We start from the raw sequence: 13,841 nt of genomic DNA, 5'->3' as shown, positions 1-13,841 counted from the left end.
CCTGGGATGTAGAATGGTTGTCAGGGCAGTGTAATTATCCAGGAAAAATTGGAGAGGGCTCCAGTTGCTTACCTGTGAAGACCAACAGAGATTTATAAGTTGCCTGAGCTTTGAAAGAATGCCCTAATACACAGGTGCCCTTGGCAAAGGGTAGTAGATGTACTAGCTCAAAACATTTAAGAAAAATTTGTGACTACTCAGTGATACTGACTTAAGAACAACCTTCACTCAGCTAGGTTAAAAAAAACACAAAACAAAATTTTTGAAAAAGAAAACCAAGTTTGGGGTGCTTGTGTGGCTCAGTTGATTAAACGTCCGACTTTGGCTCAGGTCATGATCTCACAGCTTGTGAGTTCCAGCCCTGTGTCGGGCTCTGTGCTGACAGCTCAGAGCCTGGAGCCTACTTTAGATTCTATGTCTCCCTCTCTCTCTGCTCCTCCCCCACTCATGCTCTCTCGTTCTCTCTCTCCCTCTCTCTCTCTCTCTCTCTCTCTCAAAAATAAATAAACATTAAAACAAACAAACAAAAGGAATCAAGTGAGACTTAAGTGGTTCCATACAGCAGGGATTTACAGACTAGAGTCACTTCTGCAAAAGTCTCTAGACCAATACGTGGCAACAACACCACCAACAAAAGTCCCAGGAGAGGGATATAGGAACTGATTCCAGAGTTATATTTTATTATTTAAAATATCTACTTTTTATCAAAAAACCCCAAAAAACTATGGCATATGCAAAACAGGAAAAGTTAGTACAAACTATCACAGATGTTGGGCTTTCACTTAGAGACTTGCAAGCAGCTGTTAATAAAAGCATTCAATGAATTAAACCACAATTAAGGAATGAAAGAGAAATTTAAAAAATATGTCTCACCAAACAGAGAGTATTAAGAAAAATAGAAAAAAAAACAAATAGAAATACTGTAGTTGGAAAGTATAATAACAGAAATAAAAATTCACTAGAGGGACTCCTAAGCAAATTTGATCTGGCAGAAGAATCAGTGAACTTGGAGTTAGGTCAGTAGTGATTATCCAGTCTAAGAATGGAGAAAAATGAATAGAGGATTGGAAACCTGTGAGACACCGTTAAGCATGCCAACATAAACAGACTCTCAGAAAATAAGGGAATAGAGAAAGGGATGGAAAAATATTTAAGGAAAAAAGTGGCCAAAATCTTCCTAAACTGTATGAAAAACATCAGTTTACACACCCACGAGGCTCAGTGAGCTCAATGTAGGATAAACTCAATGACATGCATACCTAAACACCTCAAATTCAAACTATTGAAAGCCAAAGGTAGGGAGAGAATCTTGGAAAACAGTGACAGAAAAGCAATTCACATAAAAGAGATCCTCAGTAAGATTAGCAGTTTCTCATCAGAAACCATGAAAGCTAGAAGGCAGTGTAATATATTCTAAATGCTGAAAGGAAGATTGTCAAAAGAATTTATATCCAGCAAACAAATCCATGAAAAAATAAAGAATTTAAGACATTCAGAGATAAACGTAAACTGAGCAAGTTCTTTTCTAGCATGGCTACCGTTCAAGACACACTACAGACAGGCCTTCAGGCTGAAAGGAAAGGATATGAGGTAGAAATGCAAATCCATATAGAGTAATAAAAAACACTAGGTGAAGATAGTTTAAAATGTATTTTTGGTAACAATTCTGACTGATTTAAAAGACAACTGAGTAAAACAGGAGTTCTAAAATTGTGTTCGTGGGCTTGTACCCTAAAACGATGTAGTATGTGTGTCCATATAGCTCAGAGGATGAGGTGGAAAAGTGAGGGGAAGAGCTATATTTGAGCAAAATTTCCCCATAATATTAAAATTAATTAGTGATGGTCTGAATTAAATTTTCTTAAATTCACATGCTAATTATAATCTATAATGAAAATAGCTTCTAAGAAATATAATAAAAAAACAGCAACAGAGGAACACAAGTGTTATCCTGGAGAACAGCTCTTTAACACAAAAAAGGCCAGGGGCGAAATGTAGAAACAAAAAAGATGTAGGAGAAACAAAAAGTACAGTTGCAGGTATGAATCTTATAATATAAATAATTATGTTAAATGTAAGTGGATTAAACACTCCACGCTACAGAGATTGACAGAATGGATGGAAAAAAATACGGGAACCAACTGTGTACCGTCTATAAGATACACTTTAGATTCAAAGACAAACACACTGGAAGTAAAAAGATAAAAAAAGATGTAGCGTGCAAATGGTAACCAAGAAGAAGCTGAGATGGCTGTATTTAAATCAGACAAAACAGACTGTAAATAAAAATTGGTGCTGGAAACAAAGAAAGCCATTGTATAATGATAAAAGGATTAATTCAGCAAGATACAGCAATTATAAATACAGATATTCACAAACTATTTTGAAATGCATGAAACTATAATTTGTAGAATTGGAGGGAGAAGTAGACGATTCACCAAAAGTAGTTGGAGAATTAAGGACTCTACTGTCAATAATTGATGAAACAACTGGACAGAAAAGCAGCCGGTACGCAGAATACTTGCATGGCAGTAGCAGCGTGACCTGACAGTCCCACGTGTAACTCGTTCCACTCAACAACAGAATGAGTGTACATTCTTTTCGAGCAAACATGGACCGTTCTCCAGGATAGATCATGTATTAGGTCATGTAATAAATGTGAATAAATTTTAAATTTCATATAAATTCAAAATAGTCAAAATCATGTTCTCTGGCTAAAATGGAACTTAGTTAGAAATTGACCTTAGTAGTTAATTTGGGAAATCCACAAATATTTGGAAATTTCTGAATAACCCTTCAGTCAAAGAAGAACTTGTGAGGGAAATTAGAAAGTATTTTGAAGTGAATGTATATGAAAATGAAAATATATATCATAATCTGTGCTAGTGGCTGAAGCAGTGCTTAGAAGAAATGTCTGTCTTCAAGTGTTTATATTAAAAATGAGAAAGATCTTAATAATCTAAGCTCTCACCATAAAAATCTAGAATAAAATAGCAAACCAAGCCAAAGATGAGCAGAAGGAAGAAAATAATAGGGTGGAAATAATGAAATAGTGAACAGGAAAAAAAGGAGAGTAAATGAGTAAGAGTTGGTGGTTTGAAAAGAGCAACACAAAATTGGCAAACCTTTAGGTAGACTAAGAAAAAAAGGTCACTAAAATTAAGATTTAAAGAAGGGAGATTACCGCTGACCTCTCAGATAGTAAAAGGTTTACAGCAGAATACTAGGAATAACTGTATGCCAAATTAATAACATAGATGAAGTGAAAATATTCTAGAACATCACATATTATGAAAATTGGCTCAGAGGCAGTAGAGAATTTGAATAGACATATGAAAAGGAAAGAAATTGAGTTAGTAACTAATAACCTTCCTGCAAAGAAAAGCAGAGACCCAGATCACTTCACTTGTAAATTTTATCAAATGGTAAGAAATTATACTAGTACTTCACAAGTTGTTCCCTGAAGACTTTTCAAAACCAGAAGCCCAAAATACACACGAATAGAAAAACAGACCAATATTCTTCAAGGACACAGATGCAAATTCCCTGAATAAAATACGTGCAAACCAAATTCAATGGCATATCTAAAAGATTATACACTATGTCAGTGTGAGATTTATACCAGGAGTACCAGATTTATCCAACATCCAAAAATCAATTAATGTAATAGACTATATTAATAGAATAAAGAACTAAAACCACACAATCATCCCAATAAAGACAGAAAAGGCATTTGACAAAACTCCATACCCCCTGATAATTAAAACTCTTAAACAAATAGCGGGAAGCTTTGTCAGTCTGACAGAGGGTTTCTGTGAAGAACCACAAGTGAAAGTCATAGTTACTAGTGAAAGACTGAATGCTTTCCCCTACAATTAGGAACAAGGCAAGGATTTCACTTTTTGCCTTTGCGGTTCAACACTGTACTGGAGATTCTAGCTAATATTGCCAGGGAAGAATGGAAATAAAAGATGTCCTGATCTGAAAGAAAACATTAAACTGTCTTTATTTGCAGTGACATCATCCCATATGTAGAAAATTTTGAGGAATCTTAAAAAAAAAAAAAAAAGAAAAAGGATTAGAACTGATAATTGTTAGCTGGGCCACAGAATAAAATATCAGTATAAAAAATAGTCTTTCTGTGCATGAACAATGTACAATCCAAAAATAACAACATGATTCTGTTCAGAATAACATCAAAAAGAATAAAATACATAAGGAATAAATTTAATAAAGTCAGTGCAGGTCTTATACACTGAACATTGCAAAAGTCCGCTGAGGAAAATTAAGATAAATGCAGATGCATTGTGTCCATAGATTGGATGCATTAATATTGTTAAGACGGTAATTCTCCTGAAATTGACCTATAGATTCAACTCAGTCACTGTAAAACTTCCAGCAGGCTTTTTCCCCCAAGACATGATAAACGGATCCTAAAATTTATATGGAAATGCTAAAGGACAGAAATTACCAGGACAATTTTATAAAAGAACAAAGTTGGAGGACCATTTCTACTGAATTTCAGAATTCTAAAGCTGCAGTTATGGAGCATCTGCCTGGCTCAGTCAGGAATGAGACTCTTGATCTTGGTGTTGTAAATTCGAGTCTCACATTGAGTGTAGAAATTATGTAAAAACAAAATCTTCGAGAGCTAGAACAAACAGTGTTAAGTTTTTTGTGGATCCAGAAAAGACCCCAAATAGCCAAAACAATACTGAAAAAGAAAACCAAAGCTGAAGGCATCACAATTCTGGACTTCAAGATGTATAACAAAACTGTAGTCATCAAGATAGTATGGTACTATTTCAAAAACAGACACATAGATCAATGGAACAGAATAGAGAACCCAGAAATGGACCCACAAACATATGGCCAACTAATCTTTGACAAAGCAGGAAAGAATATCCAATGGAAAAAAAGACAGTCTCTTTAGCAAATGGTGTTGGGAAAAATGGATAGCGACATGCAGAAGAATGCACCTGGATCACTTTTTTATACCATACACAAAAATAAACTCAAATTGGATGAAAGACCTAAAAGTAAGACAAGAAGCCATCAAAATCCTAGAGGAGAAAGCAGCAAAAGCCTCTTTGACTTCGACCACAGGAAATTCTTACTCAACACTTCTCCAGAGGCAAGGGAAATAAAAGCAAAAGTGAACTATTGGGACCTCCTCAAAATAAAAAGCTTCTGCACAGCGAAGGAAACAATCAGCAAAACTAAAAGGCAACCTACATAATGGGAGAAGATAGTTGCAAATGACATAACAGATAAAGGGTTAGTATCCAAAATCTGTAAAGAACTTATCAAACTCAATACCCCAAAAAACAAATAATCCAAGAAATGGGCAAAAGACATGAATAGACACTTTTCCAAAGAAACATCCACATGGCTAACAGATACACGAAAAATAATGCTCAATGTCACTTATCAGGGAAATACAAATCAAAGCCACAATGAGATACCATCTCACACCTGGCAGAATGGCTAAAATTAACAACTTGGGTAATAACATATGTTGACGAGGATGTGGAGAAAGCGGAACTCTTTTGCACTGTTGGTGGGAGTGCAAACTGGTGCAGCCACTCTGGAAAACAGTAGGGAGATTCCTCAAAAAATTAAAAATAGAACTACCCTAGACCCAGCAATTGCACTACTAGGTATTTATCTAAGGGATACACGTGTGCTGTTTCGAAAGGACACATGCACCCCAATGTTTATAGCAGCGCTATCAACAATAGCCAGAGTATGGAAAGAGCCCAAATGTCCATTGACGGATGAATGGATAAAGAAGATGTGGTATATGTATATGATGGAGTATTACTTGGCAATTAAAAAGAATGAAGTCTTGCCATTTGCAACTACATGGATGGAACTAGAGGGTCTTACGCTAAGTGAAATTAGAGAAAGACATATCATATGACTCCACTCATATGTAGAATTTAAGATACAAAACAGATGAACACAAGGGAAGGGAAGTAAAAATAATAGAAAAACAGGGAAGGGGACAAAACATAAGAGACTCTTCAATATAGAAAACAAACAGGGTTGCTGGAGGGGTTGTGGGTAGGGGGTGGGCTAAATGGGCAAGGGGGCATTAAGGAGGACACTTGTTGGGATGAGCACTGGGTGTTATATGAAGGGGATGAGTTACTGGATTCTACTCCTGAAATCATTGTGCTGTATGCGAACTAAGTTGGATGCAAATTTAAAAAAAATAAATGAGTAAATAAATAAAAATAAATAAATTCCTAGGGGTGCCTGGGTAGCTCAGTCAGTTAAGCGTCCCATTCTTGGTTTCAGCTCAGGTCATCATCTCATAGTTCATGGGTTCAAGACCTGTGTTGCTCTCTGTGCTGACAGTGTAGAGCCTGCTTGGGATTTCTTTCTTCTTCTCTCTGCCTCTCCCTGGCTTACATGTGTATGCCTGCCTCTCTCTCTCTCTCTCTCTCTCTCTCTCTCTCTCTCTCAGAATAAAATTAAAAAGATTTTTTTTTTAATCTTAAAAAAAACACAAAAAACAGGGCATCTGAGTGGCTTAGTCGGTTAAGCGTACGATTTCAGCTCAGGTCATGATCTCACAGTTTGTGGGTTCAAACCCTGCGTCAGGCTCTGTGCTGACAGCTTGGAGCCTGGTGCCTGCTTTGAATTCTGTGTCTCCTTCTCTCTGTGCCCCTCCCCTACTCGTGCTCGGTCTCTCTCTCTCTCAAAAATATTTAAAAATTTTTAAATAAAGGCTACAGTTATACAAGACTTTATTGTGCTGGCAGAAGGTAACATATATGTAGATCAGTTGATTAGAATTATGAATCCAGATGTCAGTTCGTTTTCAACAAGGGTATTAAAGTAGTTCATTAGAGAAGTTTGTTCTCAGATCATGCAGGGACAACTGGGTGCATCTCCATCCACATGCAAAATGATGAACTTTGACTTCTCCTTCATACCATACAGAAAAATAAACTTAAAAAAAACAAACAAACCATACATGTAAGACCTAAAACAAACTTAGAAAAAAAAATAGAGGGGCTCCTGAGTTGCTCAGTCTGTTAAATGTCTGACTCTTTATTTGGCTCAGGTCATGATACTATGGTTCGCGGGTTCGAGCCCCGTGTCATGCTTCACACTGCCAGTGGCAAGTCTGCTTGGGATTCTCTGCCTCTCCCATACTCAGGCTCTTGCCCTCTCTTTTAGAGTTAAATAAACTTTAAAAAAAGGAAAAAAATGGAGGGAAAATCTTTAAGACCTTGGATTAAAGTGTTTTATGGGTTTATAAGAAAAAAAAAAAAAGATAAATCGGCCCTTACCAAAATTCAAAGTTTCTGTGCTTCAAAATACACTGTTAAGAACATTAAGAAGGGAAGCAACAGAGTGGTTGAAAATATTTGTTAAAACTTTTGTCTTATAAAAGTTGTATCCAGAATTTTCAAAGAACTCATGTAAAGAAACAAACCGTCATATGTTGGTTCTATGAATGTAACATGGTAAAGTCAACAGTTTGTTAGTTTCTTAAAAAAACATAAAACTGTCATGTGGCACAGTAATTACACTTCTAGGTATATACATGGGACCCAAATACATGTTCTCACAAAGACTTGAATGTGATTGTTCATAGCAGCATTAATTTCCATAGGCAAAAAGTGGAAACAAATATCCTTCAACTGGTGAGTGGGTACACAAAATGTGGTGTATCCATACAATGGATACTATTCAGCAATAAAAAGGAATGAATTGTTGGGACGCCTGGGTGGCTCGGTGGCTCAGTCAGTTAAAGGGTCCAACTCTTGGTTTTAGCCCAAGTCATGATCTGTCAATTGTGAGTTCAAGCCCCACATTGGGCTCTGTGCTGACAGTGTGGAACTTGCTTGGGATTCTCTGTCTCCCACTCTCTCTCTCTCTGCCCCTTCCCTGCTAACGCAGTCTCGCTCTCATTCAAAAATAATAAGAATTAAAAAAAAAAAAGGAATGAACTGTTGACATATGTTAAAACGTGGATGAACTTCAAGAACATTATATGAAGCGTAAGAAGCTATACATAGAAGCCGTGTATCGTTGGACTCCATGTGTATAGAATATCCACAAAAGATAAATTTTTAGAGAAAGTTAGATAATATTGATTGCCTAGGGCAATGGGTGATAAATGGGCATGAGGGATCTTACTAGGATGAGGAAGATGTTCTAAAACTGATTTATGGAGATGCTCACACCACTGGGTAAAGTTACTAAAAATCATTGACCTGTATACTTACAGTGAGTTGGTTTTATTATATGTAAAATGTGTCTCAGTAAAGTATTTTCTCAAAAGCAAATGTGAGAAATAAAATTAGATAGCATTATTATCTTTAACCAGAAGCCTATAATGTTGCATTATCTTTTTAAAATAAGGTCATCTGAAATGTGAGGATACATTTAAAAATTTTTCAGTTACTTTGAAGCCTTAATACTCTGATTCTAGAGCCAGGATCACTGGAAATAACAGTGGAACTCCCTGTCAGGCTGATGTTGGCATATGTGTATATACTGTTTTATGCAACCATATTTTCCTAGATCCAAAACAGAAAACCCACTGTATCTTCCTGGTCTTTAAAAATGAGTCATAGCACCTAGTTTACTGCTGTTACAAGACTGGTATTATTCCTGAAACATTTGATGAAAGACACCAAAAGCAGCTAAGTTTCGCTTTGCTTTCCATTCTCCATTTACTACATTTTTCTTTTTCTTTTGTTTTACTTTATTTGTTTTAGATCACTGTGTCCACTACTATGATCTTCGTAACACTAAACAGCCAATCATGGTATTCAAAGGACACCGAAAAGCAGTGTCTTATGCAAAGTTTGTGAGTGGTGAGGAAATTGTCTCTGCGTGAGTATTACTCTTCTGAGGTTGAACTTAACACAGAGCTCTATCATCATTTACCAGTTTTATAATGTCACTGTGGGTATCTGTAAAGAGCGACACTGTGCTATATGCACTTTTTCATAAATAGATTTTTTTATTGTAGAATTAAAATACATGTATATTCTGGTTTGTATTGCTCACTTTTATAGGCTATTTATGAATAAAATCCCGATGATGTTAGTTTTTAATGCAACCCCCCTTTCAACATTTGAACTTCAGATTGAATTTCAGCCACCATTTCTCCTTAAGAGAAAAACAACATAGTTGATGGGATAGAATGAGAAACGTTTTATTTATTAACATCAATTAACATGTTATTGTATATTTATCTGCATTGCAGTACAGTAGTATTGTTTTTGGTTTTAAGTAATATTTGGTTGATTCTATATTACTTGATGTCCCTATGGTTTCATGGTGAGTTTTAAATATGTTTTGAAAGTAACTTAAGTATGGCTGCTTATATTTGACAAATATCCTTTGAGAAGCCTTCTGCAGTAGAGAATTATAATGTAAGCTTTTATTTTGTTTGAAGGTTAACAAGAGGTCAACCAGATAAGTAAATCTCAGTTGCTAAAATATCACTGAGAAATCACTTCTAACAAAGGCAGCACCTTCTTTCTGTTATCCATTGCGTAGCTCTCTTTATTTTATATTAGCCTAGTAATACTTTCTTAATTTCTCTTTTTCATATCTATTATTTCTTTTCATGCTTACTGACACCTTGTTTTCTTCTTTTCAGTTAGTTTTTTTTTTCCTTGCTTTCTAATTTTTAATCTTAGGAGATTACTAATGACAGTGCCTTGGTATTAAACACTTGGTACCTCCCTCCTCATCTACCTCTATACTAGTTACTCTTGGTAAGAAGTTGGTAATTTGAGTTGACTTAGCAAGGTAATTTGAACAGAGTTACAAACAAGGGGGAAAAAGTGAGAACTGAGTTTTAAGGGAAGGTAACGTAGGGTAATTCGTTCACAAACCTAAATTAGTGTTAACCAGTCAAAATATATCCCATCTTTAGGAGTAGTAATGGGCAGTAAATAACTAAAGTTTTATTCAGGTTCAAATGTGGATAGTACATTATATGGCAGAAGTATTTTTCTTCAGTTTTGATTTATAAGTGTTAAATGAGTTGGATTTCAGCGAACTGAAATACATGTATCTTATTTGTCTAAATTGGAAAGTTTTAGTCGACCTAATTAATGTGGATTTGTTGTTTGTAATTTTCACCAATCTCTTGTCCTTCTTAGGTTTTATAAGTCCTGATTTTTTTTTTTTGAACATATTTAGGGTTTAGAAGTTTTTAGAATAAGCTTATCCACAAGTGTATTTGGAAATATTAAAAAGTAATACTAAAATATACATATTGCTGCAACCTCTGAATTCTTGGCCAATAGAAATATATATACACATAAAGAAATACTTAATGCAACATTGTCAAGCAAAAAACCACATTTAAAACAATATAAATTTCTATTGAAAAAATGATGAGAAGCAATAGAGGAGTATTTAAAGAGCTGGAGTTTGGCTTCTGCAATAAGACAGTTTCTATCTTGGCTCTGTTGCTTACTAGCTATGTATGGTATCTTCAAAATATCCTTAGCCTTCTCATTCTCAGTTGTCTCATCTCTAAAATGGAGCTAATTACAGAAATTACATTGTGTGTCCTTAAATGAAGTAATAAATGTAAAACTTTCAGCATGGTGCCCTATTCTGTGAATGTTACAGTAAGGGAAAACATGATTTATTATGTAGTCATTAACAGATATCAAAGTGTATTTATTTTACAGAAAAATTATAAAGCAAATTCTTGAATAAGGGATAAGCAATTTAAAACATAATGTGTATGGTATGATTGGATTTGTGTTACAGAAAGAGAAAAAACATGGTATTTTATTCAAGTTCTAAGACTGTATGATAGGTCTCTGCATGATAGGATTACCAGCGATCTTTTTTTTTTTTAATTTGTTTAATGTTTATTTATTTTTGAGAGACACAGAGTGCAAGTGGGGAGGGCAGAGAGCAAGGGAGACACAGAATCCAAAGCAGGCTCCAGGCTCTGAGCTGTCACAGAGCCTGATGTGGGGCTCAAACTCACAAACTATGAGATCACGACCTGGACCAAAGTCAGACACTTAACCGACTGAGCCACCCAGGTGCCCCACCAGTGATTTTTATATGCGATTATTTTTTGGTAAATAACTGCATTTGTATATAATTTCAGTAAATGAATTACTTTATATAGACTATCCCAGTTATTCATACCATTGCACCCCTTAGGTACAACTAACTGTCAAAGTAGTTTAAGTTTAGTATACCAATACAGTTCAGCAGTTGAAAAGTAAACCAAGTGGCACAGATTGTATCCCTAAAATTAAGCACAATTCCCAGTGGAACTTTGTTATTTGATGGTTGTGGTATGATGGTATTGATGATGTTTATTAGTAAGCACTTCCTACATACCCAGGGACTACTGAAAGCCTTTGAAATGAATTTACTTTTCACATCTGATAGAATTCCTCTAATTCAATAATGTAGGAATCACTGTATTTCACATAACTAATGAACAAAACTGAGGCCAAAGAGGTTATGTAACTTTCCCAAGTTCAAAAACAAATTAATGGTATATATTGAGCATTGTAACTCAGAAAATCTGGCTCCAAAATCTGCATTCTAAACAACCAAACTGGATTGCCTCTAATTAGTACTGATGAGTTTCAGAACATGAAATCTTTAAAAAAATTTTTTTTTTTTTCAGATCATGAAATCTTAAATACATTCTAATTTTTTGTGTTTACCTCAGCTCAACAGACAGCCAACTAAAACTGTGGAATGTAGGGAAACCATACTGTCTACGTTCCTTCAAGGGTCACATCAATGAAAAAAACTTCGTAGGCCTCGCTTCCAATGGCGACTATATAGCTTGTGGTACGTAAAACTGTCTTTTCCTGGAACTTTTTATTTAACAGGCATTTGTCACTGAAATTGCATTCACTAGACATAGGCTACGTACCAAGTCAAGAATTGATCTGCATGCTCAGAAAGTAGCATATTGAATTCTTCTTAGATTGTACTGGAAGAAGCATTAGTTCTTCCCTCCTTCACTGAGCACAAACCCTGTCCACATGAAATAGCATGAAATCGTTAAATATGTTTTGTAATTGTTCTTCATAGTAATTTCTGTAGATATTACGTAAAAGAAAATATTAATTTCTGCTAATGACCTAATTTCAGAGATACTGTCCTAAGCTTGATATTCATTTTCCTCTATAGAGTGCTCTCTTCAGTAAGCAGTTTTAGATCATCTTGATCTGTTATTCTAGGGCTTTTGTTTTTTGTAATTTATTATTGTTATTATCTTTTGTAATTTACACAAATAGGAATCAGAAGTAAAAGAAGTCACTTTAGGTTTTGTGAAGATGCTACATGCACCTAATGCCCAAATATATGAGCTTTCATGAATTCTTTCAAGTGGCTTGACTTTTATTTAGTGAAGTTGTATATAATCTAAACCCTTCCAGAACAAATCTCTTGCAGTTATTCTACTTTGATAGCCTGCTCAAAAATATAGGTTTCTAGACTGCTTATCTAATAGAGTAATATCTTTATTGGAGAATGGGACATAAATTTTGTAGGTTGTTAAAATCTGCCTTTGTAAGTGCTGTAACTTTCTTTTTTCCTCTTAGAAGTCTTTCTAAACATCATTTAAGATTCATGGTATAATAATAAGTTTCTGGTCTTTTTTAGACCTCTGCTATCATAAATGGGTTTTTGCAGTAATTTAAGCCTTACAATTACCAATGTTATATCATTTGACAATTATTATTTCTTGAGATTAGTAAAGTGTAGCTTTTCTCTATGAATCTTTTTCTCACATGATTCCCAAGAAATCTTGTGCTCTGATCTTCCAAATTCAACCATGAAAGATTTGTCTTTGAGCTTAAACATTGAGTAATAATCACCTTATGAATGTGGTGTCCTAATTCTGAGTTCTCCCATTCTAGAAAAATTATTTACTTAAAAATTTTTTTTTAGGAAGCGAGAACAACTCTCTTTACCTGTACTATAAAGGACTTTCTAAGACTTTGCTAACTTTTAAGTTTGATACGGTCAAAAGTGTTCTGGATAAAGACCGAAAAGAAGATGATACCAATGAATTTGTTAGTGCTGTGTGCTGGAGGGCATTGCCAGATGGGGTAAGTTTTCAAAGCAGTTTTTCACCTTGATGTCTCATGTAACACTTTATGTATACATATGTGAATTTTTGTTAGCTTAAAATACAAATTGATATGTGATAACACATTTCCTCGCTTAGTATTGCATCATCACAGGAAACAGGCATTTTAGGTAGTAATTGAAATATGTCACCAATGGAACAGTGTCCTACTGATGTAATGTCTCTCCTGTGTAGCCATAGCATCTTGTGCATACCTCTGTTTTAGAGTTATCACATTGTCTCTTTATATCTCTTCCAGAAGACTGGAAATTTCTAGGTACACACTGTGTCTCATTTTCCTTAACGATCATTTGAAGTATATACTCAGTAAACATTGAGCTGAACCTAATATTAGCAGGAAAAAAACTTGATGTAGGTAAAGGAGAGTACCCTATATGTACACCTAATTAAATACTATTTCAGAGCAAAATTCCTGTCTAGAAAATACACTTATATAAGAATGTTTAAACACATTTAATTCCTTAATAAGAAAGTTACATTTCTAGATTGCAAAAAAACCAGTTTTCTCAAACTTGTCACTTATTAACAAATTATTCTCAAACTTGTCACGTTTTAAAGTATAAACATTCTCATAAATTATGTGAAGAAATAATTGTTTTATTATCTTGATTTTTATAAGCAGTAGTCACTCACTAATGTCATCTTTTTAAAAAATAGCTCTTTAGGTGCTTCCTTGGTTAGTTTTACTTTTGATCAAAAAATTTCTTACTTG

The 13,841-nt window shown here is 34.7% G+C and overlaps 1 protein-coding gene across 3 annotated transcripts in view; it reads left to right on the top strand.

Annotated features, from left to right (window-relative positions):
* Positions 1–13,841, top strand: part of COP1 (COP1 E3 ubiquitin ligase) — a 259,690-nt gene that overhangs the window by 189,902 nt on the left and 55,947 nt on the right. For 2 of the 3 annotated variants that reach the window (XM_043568157.1, XM_043568156.1), the window contains exons 16-18: positions 8,742–8,859; positions 11,696–11,820; positions 12,928–13,088. In XM_043568157.1, coding sequence (XP_043424092.1) covers positions 8,742–8,859; positions 11,696–11,820; positions 12,928–13,088 — 404 coding nt within the window. The remainder of the gene's footprint in view (positions 1–8,741; positions 8,860–11,695; positions 11,821–12,927; positions 13,089–13,841) is intronic. The other variant, XM_043568158.1, reaches the window with a different exon arrangement.

This window comes from Prionailurus bengalensis, chromosome E4 (assembly GCF_016509475.1).
Source record: "Prionailurus bengalensis isolate Pbe53 chromosome E4, Fcat_Pben_1.1_paternal_pri, whole genome shotgun sequence".
Classification (NCBI taxonomy): Eukaryota; Metazoa; Chordata; class Mammalia; order Carnivora; family Felidae; genus Prionailurus; species Prionailurus bengalensis.
Note: the sequence above shows the minus strand (reverse complement) of the source record. Positions and strands in the feature narration are given on the sequence as shown.